General features: G+C 39.3%; 1 protein-coding gene across 1 annotated transcript in view; it reads left to right on the top strand.

The window, feature by feature from the left end:
* Window positions 1-6: 6 nt before the first annotated feature.
* CAND1 (cullin-associated and neddylation-dissociated 1) overlaps window positions 7-9,635 on the top strand; it is a 31,364-nt gene continuing 21,735 nt past the window's right edge. Inside the window, exons 1-2 of the mRNA XM_014963898.1 lie at window positions 7-39; window positions 3,998-4,141. Coding sequence (XP_014819384.1) covers window positions 14-39; window positions 3,998-4,141 — 170 coding nt within the window. The 5' untranslated portion in view covers window positions 7-13. The remainder of the gene's footprint in view (window positions 40-3,997; window positions 4,142-9,635) is intronic.

Genomic DNA, 9,635 nt, shown 5'->3' with positions numbered 1-9,635 from the left:
CCTGCTGGAGAAAATGACATCCAGCGACAAGGACTTCAGGTGGGAGCCGCCGCCGCCCCGTTCCCCTCCCCAACACTTAGCGCCCTCGGCCGCCGGCCCCGGGCCCTCGCCGCAACCGCGCCGCGCCCGCAGGCCCCGCGCCGCCCTGCCCCCACCGCCGCCTCCGCGCCGGGCCCGGGCCTGGCGCCGCGGCTGACAGGGCGGCGGGGCTGAGCAGGGCCCGGTGCCACCAGCCCGCCTCGCTGCCTCTCGGGCTGGGAGCGGGCCTCCCCCTTTCTCTCCCCCGAGCCGCCCTTGCGGGCTGGGCGGGAACCCGCTGTTACCCCAGGAAGAAAGTTGGCGGGAGGGGAGCGGCTCTTCTCGCTGCCCGTGAAGAACGGGGCAGGGAAAGCCGCGGCCTCCACGCGTGGCGGGCAGAGGTCCCAGGCAGCCGGGAGGAGCCGAGCGGTCCCCGGGTTTGCTGAGCTGCGAGGGGGGAGGTCAGGGGCTCCATCCTCGCAGATGCTCAAAAGCCGTTCGTTCCCCTGAGCGAGCAGCCTGCTTTGAGCAGGGGTGGGTGGGTGAGATGACCTCCCCGCTCCCTTTCCAACCTCCAAAAAAAATATGGACCCTGTGATTATGCGAATAGGAGTGGAGAGGGCCACCCAGAACATCCTAAGCTCACATGCTTCCAGGATGCTGCAGCTTGTAGACAAGAGGGGTTTTGTGCTCCTCGCATAATTTGGTACTGCCTCTGAAAGTCTGTGCATCCGGAGAAGGAAGCCCAGTTAGGTCTTATGGGGACAGGACTGGTATATGTAATTTTGACCTTAGGATCTGTCACAAGAGCACTGCTACTTATTCGATTATTTGCTTGATCTGCAATAAATTAATAGTAGAGAAAATGCAAACAATTGAGTATCAGAAAATGAAATGGTATAAGTAAGCTATTAAAGGCCACCAGAGATGATACATTTACACAGTAGTTCTAGAAAAGCATTAGGTTAAAAATAATTGCATTTCTTTGCATTGTGTGCAACCAGAAATTCACATTTGAAACCTTTATTTGTCCAAAAGGGTACGTGGATACAAAGAGGAAAAAGGCATAAAATACACTTGGATTTCTTTGCTTTGCTGCAGCATGACAGTGCTTAGTTTGTAGTTAAAGAATATCTTGACATCCAAACAAGTCTCTTGTTAATATAGTAAAATCTAAAGGAAAACAGAGGTGATAATTAAATGACCAGAAAGTTGGATTAGTCTTGTTTGCTTTTGACAAACTGTTGTAGCACTGGACACAGATGTGATAAATTTATATTTTTTTCATGTCAATTTCTTTCAGATTTTAGTAACATGATATTACCTGGAGAATTCAGGCTAGAAATTTTGGAAGTAGAAAAAAATATTGATTAGTCTAAAAAGAGACAGTCCAGAATTCCCTGCTTTATTTAAATTGTACTAAAAATAGATTCAGACATTTTTTCCCTTGAATGTTACTGAAGATTGTTTTACTTTTATCATGCGAATTTGTTTCTGTAGTTATATGAGTGTTGCATTTTGTGCTTATGGGGAGGATGACTTAGAAAAAAATCTAATGGATTTACTACTAAATACCGATTTTGATGAGTTTAGAACTTTCTGCATAAAAGGTGTAGGTCACACCTGTCAAATGCAGTTGCAGCAAGCACTTTTTCCCCGATTGCATACTTTTTTTGTAGTTGTTTAGGAGAATACACTTTAGAAATTACCTGTTCTAGGAACTTGGAATGACTTTGGAGTTCTCGAATATTAATTTTTTTTTCTTAGCATAGATTAAAATCTGCTTGTGCAAACCATAAAAATGAGTGATGATAGACGTTTACAAACTGGCTGTTAGGCAGTAACATGTTTTATGAAACTTTATGTCTATTGTGTATTTGCATAATGGATAAAATAGTATTTAGTACTAGTAATTGTAAGTGCGTTTATTCTTAGGTCTTTGAAGAGGGACAGTGTAGTTAACTTGTTGATATCAGGGAACTGAGTTATAAGCCACAGTTTGAGTAACTACTTTACTGTAAAATTTAATCCTCCATTTTTTGGCTAAACTGATTTGTCCAGTGCAAATGCTTGTAGTATTTATTGTTGGGAAACTTGGACTTAAGTTCCAAAATGGGCAGTAATGTAAGGTGGCAATTTATTGTGTAGCCGTGGGAGAAGTAGTGTCCTCATTGGAGAAGGAGAATGACTACTCTGAGTACAAGGTATGAGGAACTGCTGACAGGCTGCTGCTTTGCGCCAGGTAAAGTTTGATGGGCCTGAAGAGGAAGCGGTTGTGACTAAAGGCCACATCTAAACTACTCAAAACCATGTTTCTAAATGCCAGCTACTTTAAAGTTGCCAGGCCTCCCCGCTCCATTGCGGGGTTTGGGTTTTGTTTTTCTTTTTAATGGAGGAGTTTGCCAGGAGGACTCCTCAGTTGAGCGCCACTGAGGTTGTGCGAGCTCTGCTTAGTTTAAGAACTTGTCACTAGCAGGTGATGAGTGCATGTGGATTCATAAGGCTAGGAATTGGGAGCCATTGACCAAGGAAGTGAGGGGAGGCTATTAAGAAGGTTTAAGAAAAGGAGGCAAGTACAGTAATACGGAGACGGTTTTCGAATGTTTTAGTATTGTGTGACTTTGTGTCTATCTTTATTCCCATACTCTCTGTCCATTACTTTGACTTGCCAAGTAGCTTTTTTCCTTGCTCTACTTAAAAGGTGATGCCATTTGTATTTGTCATCTGTTCATGCACACATCTGGTTCCTGTCAGATTACAGGCTTGCTTCAGTGGGACTGTTGGAGTGAAGGAAAATTGACTGAAGTCTTTATCTTAGAAACACCTTGAGACTATTAAACTGGAATTACTGTATTAAAAGACGGGACAAGTTGGGTTCCATTCTGTGGGGGCAGGCGCCTGGCATTTGTGATGAATATTAAGCTTGTGCAGAGTCTTGGCTCTAATTTTCAATAAAAAAGTATTTAGCATGTCAAGCTGTAAAGATAACTTTCCAAGTATGACCTGAGCTCAAGTGATGTCTGCTTGAGGCTGATGTGCCTGAAGTCCAAACATCAACCGTAACTGTTTAATTACAAACCAGTTTTGTCTGGGGCTTTGAATGGGGGTTGGGATTAGCACCGAAGCCCATGGGATTCATAATTGAGTGATACATCTGTATTACTTCTCCTGAGAAGAGAGGACGCTTAGAAAAGAGGAACAGATTGGAAAACAGACTTCAGAAGGAAAATCAACAAAAGACACAAACTCAGTATGTTCTTGTATTGGTGAATATGACAGTGTTATTGAATAGTAAATTAACTGATGTGAAAGATGATTTTATTTGCTTGATCTCTCAAGCATTAATCTTAGTCTTTAATGTGACACCCCAGATTGAGGGTGAGATAAATTTATCGCACATTGTCCGGGCTACAAACGAACTAGTCTGTACTGGGGAAGTAAATGAAGAAAAGCACAAGTGTCGCTTCAGTTTTATTTTTCACTTCATTAATGTTTGGCTTTTGTGAATTTTGTGGGATAAGTTTGAAAAAACTCTGTGTTCTTCTCACCTAAAAGTTGTTTTAAAATAAACTTGGAACAGAGATTACTGGTTTTTTTTAACAAACTTTTGAAATAAAATCCTATTTTGTACAATATCGGCATACCTAATGAAAGGACTACTTAAAATCCATGAAAGTGTCAGTTTCTCTTTGTGGAGATCCTTTGAAATCTAATATAAACAGTGAAAGTAATATATATAGCTGTTCTTCTCATTAGGGAAGGTTGATGACCTAACTAAAAGTTATTGTAAATACAAATTTTCTCCTTTTTATTCTACAACTAAAATAAAAGCTACTCGCATCACAAAACAGGTAAGAGTAACCCAGTGTTAAATGTGATTTATTTGATAATAAATGGTGGAAACGGAAAACCTTGAATCCTGAGCACTGTGAATAACCTGTATCCTTTCAGCAATAATTATCTGACTATCTTTTGTCAGGTTTATGGCTACTAATGACTTGATGACGGAACTACAGAAAGATTCTATCAAGCTGGATGATGACAGTGAAAGAAAGGTGGTGAAGATGATTTTGAAATTACTGGAAGATAAAAATGGTGAGGTGCAAAACTTAGCTGTCAAATGGTAGGTATTCTTTTTCTGTGCTGTGAAAAGTTGTTTAATGACTGAACGATATAAAGGACTTGCAGAAAAACTTAACTGCCACCACACAAACTAGTTGTGAAATTGATGTACCCTTGTACTGGTAGGCTACCTGCTTTAATTGTACTTTCTTACAGAACTATCTTTTGTTGACATTGCAGATTAACATTTGGGGTTTCAGGTGACAAATAGCACATGCAGTCCTTGCTGAATGTATGTGAATGACATGCTTGTTCTTTGGTGATAATTCTTGAGTGTTAAATAGGTTTTAAAATATTATAATTCTTTCGTAGTTGCCACATTGATATCTGACTGTGAGAAGTTAGATGATGTGTAGGGGAAGAATTGTAGTATTGGAGTAGCTTCCAAGCAGAGATAAAAACATAAAAGGGTGAATATGGTCTTAGTTATTAAGTATGAAACTTACTTCTTTGCTAACATTCAGAAAACTGCCTTAATGGTTTTACGTGCTTTACAGGAATTGAAAATGTTTTATGGGGTCAGGGTGCAGTTACTTGCATTTCAGAGACATCCATTGCTTCAGTACCTTCTCTTCCTCACTTTATTTAATTTTACATGTAGTGGCTTTTCCAGAGCACCCTTTGAAGAGGTGCTGCGTTTATTATGACTTTTTGTTCTTGGCCCTTCTTTTTGTGCTCTTTAAGGAGGGTCTCTCTGTTAAGAAGCTTCTAGAGTTCCTGAGAATGCTTCTTGTTTGTGACCTCAGGTTTTTTTTTTGTGTGTGTTTTTTTTTTTTTATTCTACTTATATTCTGTGAGGTATGGATTGAAGTAAACTTGCTACGCAAGAGCTTGGGACAGCTTAGAAGAGAAATTTAACAGTGTGACTAGCTGAGTTAGTTTGCTTCAGCTTGTTATTATTTAGGGTTTGCCTTATCAGACTAGCAAAGCAGAAAATTAAAGCCTGTGTGTACACCTGCTTATGTACTTAAAAGCAGTGCTTGCTTCAGCTTCTGAAGTATTTTCAGTGATGGTAACCAAAATCTTGCACAGGGAAACTAGTGTAGGAATAGCAAGATTCAAGCCAACATTTAGTATTAGCAGTATAGTAATGTAATTGTCACTGCTTTTTCACTACTCTCCTCAGGATTGCCATGTTGTTAAAACGGGTCTTCCTCCTCCCCACCCTGGCCCTTTTTTTTTTTCCCAACAAACAACACAAAATGCTGTATTTCTTTTTAATTCAAACTTCTGAAATGTCAGAAGTTCCTTGTAGTACCACTTAAGTTCTACAACTTTGAAACAGATTGCTTGTACTCAGTTGGAAGAGTAGGTTATTATGACACTTGGCTCAGGCTTAGAGTTGTCTTTGTGTGCCACAGCATTTTATGGAAAAGGTATGTTGCAGTATATGTGCAGTACTCGACCTTAAGGTATGTCCTAAAGCTATTCTGAAGTTTAGATTAACACACATAGACACAGCTTATATATCACAGTCTTTAATGGCAATGTTAGAATTTTGGACCTAAAGTACAAGTAACGCTTATTAAAACATTAAAGAGGGATTGCGAAGGGGAGAGAATGAGAAAATAGATGTCTGCCTGTGTATATACACATGTGCATGTGTCCTATTCTTATTAACCCTTTATTTTGACATACTGATAGATTTCTTGGGTTTAATTAAAATGACAGGATCCATTTCATGTTTGGAGTCTTTCCAAGAAATCCAAAAATGTTAAAGATTTAATGGGGCAGGAAACATGATGGAAATGTTTTCAGGTAAACAGTGAACATTAATCTAAATGTGTACGTTCTTGAATGTATCAAGTGGTTTTTTTTTTTTTTTTTGGCATTCCAATCACTTGCAGGTAGACTTTGAGGACAAAAAAAACCCCACCACCCTAAATCATTCTTCTTTTAAGGCAGCTTATGCTCACGGTATTGCTCTATGACAGTTCTAAACCAGTCTAAGATAATGCTGGTCCTGCTCTTCTGTTATTGCCCTTCTTTTCCCATTTCTTGCACTGAGTATCTGATTTTGTTGTAGACAGGCTTGGGGATGGATGTTTTTTCTGGCTTAGAGCTGTGCTCCTGCAGTCAGATGAGCATTGGTAGAAACAGTAGTGGGGGTGAAGGATGGGAGAGGTTGAACACTATTAAGCTGTGGTTTCTCTTAGTTCAAGCTGATCTAAAGTCTTAGACTAAAAGCAACACTGAGTGTATGCTCGATTTGTTGGGAAGTTAAATTCAGCCAGCATATTTTTATTGACACTTTGATTTTTAAATATTTTGCATTGTTGTTTTTTACTTGTGTATTTCTGTTACATATTTGCTGGCACTTTCAGCTGAGGAAAGCATAAACTGTGTTTAGATCTCTATTAATTTAAATGCTCTGGTGAACTTCAGAGACTATCAGCAGGAACTTTTGTCAGACTGGTACTTGATGACCCATTTAAGTATAGATTCCCTCTCATAGAAAAAGGATTTAAGATAACCCTGTGTACCTTTGAATTTTTGAGACAGATTTTCCTTGAGGAAGGGAGGAAAGATTTGTAGTGTTTAGCAGAGCTTCCTCTACAGGTAGATCAATGGAAACACTGTGAATGGCAAAGGTATTGATCACTCCTGGGCAGATAAGAATCGCTTTCAGGAGGATCACTCTTTCAAGGTTTGATTCTTGAGGTCACTGAACAGAACAGATTCAAAACAACCCAGAACAGCCTGAAAGCAGCATTTATTTTTAGGTAAGCCTAGCAGCAAGTAAGTAGTGTTCTGGTTTTACCTTATCCACTGCTTGCTTTCTCATTTGGGTACAAAGGGCTCTATTGGTTAAAATGCTGATGAACTTGTTTCTTATTATCTCTTCAAAGCACCCTAATGATTTTGTTCTTGTTCCTTTCAGTTATATTACCCTGTTTTTGGACAGGATAAAACATGTTGTTCTTTGGTTAGCAGAAGTCAGGTTGAGAGTTCATGGACATATGGGTAGCTACCTTGCAAGATGATTGTGCAGTTCATTTCTGAATAAAAATGAAAATTAATGAGCTGCCTTAGTACTCTTGGAGTAAAAGTCAACCTGCTCTAAGCTTTGACAGTACAGATGGGAAAGGAGTGTATTTGCCAAGCTTCTGTTATTGCAGGCAGTAGATGCAAAGTAGGTCAGTAGCTGCAGGTTGTTCACCTTGTTTTTCTTGAGAAAAAGTTTAATTTTTTTTTTTAATTTTAAATGTATTCCTGTTGTCCACATTTTTTTTCTGGAGGAGTTGTTTTTTGCTTCATCTGGTAGTGATAGGCTGGTTTACAGCCAGCCAATGTAGAAAATGCTATTGGACATTCTTACAGCGTATTCTTAGTTTAAGGCTGTTAGCGTAGTCTTGCACGGTACCTGTGCACCTTATGGCAGTAGTAGTTATACTGCCTGCAGAACTATCCAAAATTATGGGCATCAGGATTAGACAAGCAGTACGGGTTATACAAGCAGAGGTATTGTACTGGATAGAGTGTTTGTTCTTCATTACTGGTAATGTTGGTACCATACTGTTGGCCCAAATTGCACATTGTGTCATATATTCAGTGTTGCAGTTTAAGAATGAGCTGCTGGTCGGTTTGAGCAGTTATCCATGGTTTGATATTCTGCCATTTAAACCTATACTTACAAATTTTTATTGTTTCACACTGTGAAGTGTTTCCTGAAACTTGTAAAACCCTGAACAAATACATGTGTGTGTATATATGGGGGTGGGGAGTGGGATTAAATTACTTTCATTGATTCCTCCCTTGTGCTGCTGTAGTTTCTCTGCATTTATCAGTGTGACTTCTCTGGGCAGTAGTTCAGTGTAGGGAAGCCTGCCTGATGCTGTGAGCGTGAGTCATTGGTGTGAACAGGATGATGCACATACTGGCTGGTGCGTGGCTGATCCGGTTCAGCAGCTTTATAGCATTTTGGATGCTGTAGTAATACACTGCTGTACATCGCGCTATACTAGTGATTTGAATCTTTTTTTTTTTTTCCATTTGTGAATTTTACCTCTTCTTTGTAAGTGTATGTGCTTATTTGATAGCCATTCAAGTATGCTAGTTTGAGACTAAAATTGATTATAAGGTGGTGATCACTTCCTAACAAGGAGCTACAATATGAGCACCTTTATTTTTAAATGTATGAAACTTACAGAAAGGCAGTGTGTTATAGTTGCTGTTTATTTCCATAGGCAGCTGAATGAACTTTTGATTTTAAAGAGAAACTGGACACAGATTATTGGCCAGTGAAAGTGAAAAGATCAGAGAGCGCTTAAAGCAATATCTGAAAGTGCCTTCAAATGTGTAAAATACATGCTTAAATGCAAAAGCCTTGTATTCAGAACTTCTTTTATAAAATTAGTTTGTAGTTTATAAATTTAGTTTATAATCTGGGACTAATAATAAGATCTGTAAGTGATACCTACGGATTAGAAAGCCAGAAAACCTTGAGGCAATCTTTTTTAAAATTTACTTCATAATTGATATGTCAGCTTTATTGAACTAATAGTCTGAATAAAGAGGACTGAAGACGATAATTCAGGTAAAATCTGGTTTAACACTTTATAGAAACTGTAATTTCTCATGTTTGTGTGAATGACTTTGTCATTTCAGTGGTTTGGTCATCTTTAAAACATGAGCAAAAAAGTGTTTCCTATCCTTAGTTGAGATGGATCTAATTGAACAGCCTTTGCTGTGATTATTTTAGTTACTCATAGGTTAGACTTGAAAAATAAACATATTTAAATCAGAATTAATTCAGTAATTGTTCAATAGTTCAGGTTTAAAAGAAGTCCTTACCATCATTTCAGATGTTTTCACTTACAGAACAGTTGTTTTTTGGTGGTCTGCTTCTGATCTGTCAAAGTCAATGAATAAAAGGGTGGTGTCAGCTGGAGATCTCTAGGATGTGGAAGATGTGTTTTCATAGAGCTGCACAAGTCATTGCAAACGGCAAAAAGTGGAAAACATGACCTTTCTAGCAGTAGAAAGGAGGGATAACATTGCCACCTGGAATTCCACCATCCAGATAGCAAACTTTCTTGCTACTAATCAAGAGCAAACTTTCAGGATTGCTACTCCGAAGGCTTGCCGTATTTTTGAAAGGATGCTGTTACTCGGTTTCATATGAATACACTTCCATAATTGCACACGTGCTCGTTCCTGCTTCTAATGCTTCTATTTACAGTACTTCTGTTGGAGCGTGCAGCATTCTGCAGTTGCACCTTTGTATACTGTAGTCTGTTGACTGAAACACACAGGGAGTTTCTCTGGATTACTGTGGGCAGTCATCCTACCTTATGGTGGTTTGGAATTGTGATTATTTCTGTTCTAGGTGGTTTGTGCTTGTGCTGCTTGCAAAACAATTTACTATACACCAAGGGTAGAAGAGTGCAGTAAAGCTGTGAGTAGCTGCTGTGTATTTGAAGAAAACTAATGACTTGTCAATGAAACACTGTGAAGGGAAAGCTTGGCTGAAGAGTGAAAGCAAGCTGTTAGCT

Source organism: Calidris pugnax, unplaced genomic scaffold, assembly GCF_001431845.1.
Source record: "Calidris pugnax isolate Ruff unplaced genomic scaffold, ASM143184v1 scaffold44, whole genome shotgun sequence".
In the NCBI taxonomy this organism is placed as follows: domain Eukaryota; kingdom Metazoa; phylum Chordata; class Aves; order Charadriiformes; family Scolopacidae; genus Calidris; species Calidris pugnax.
The sequence above is the reverse complement of the archived record's forward strand: the minus strand, read 5'-3'. Positions and strand labels throughout refer to the sequence as shown.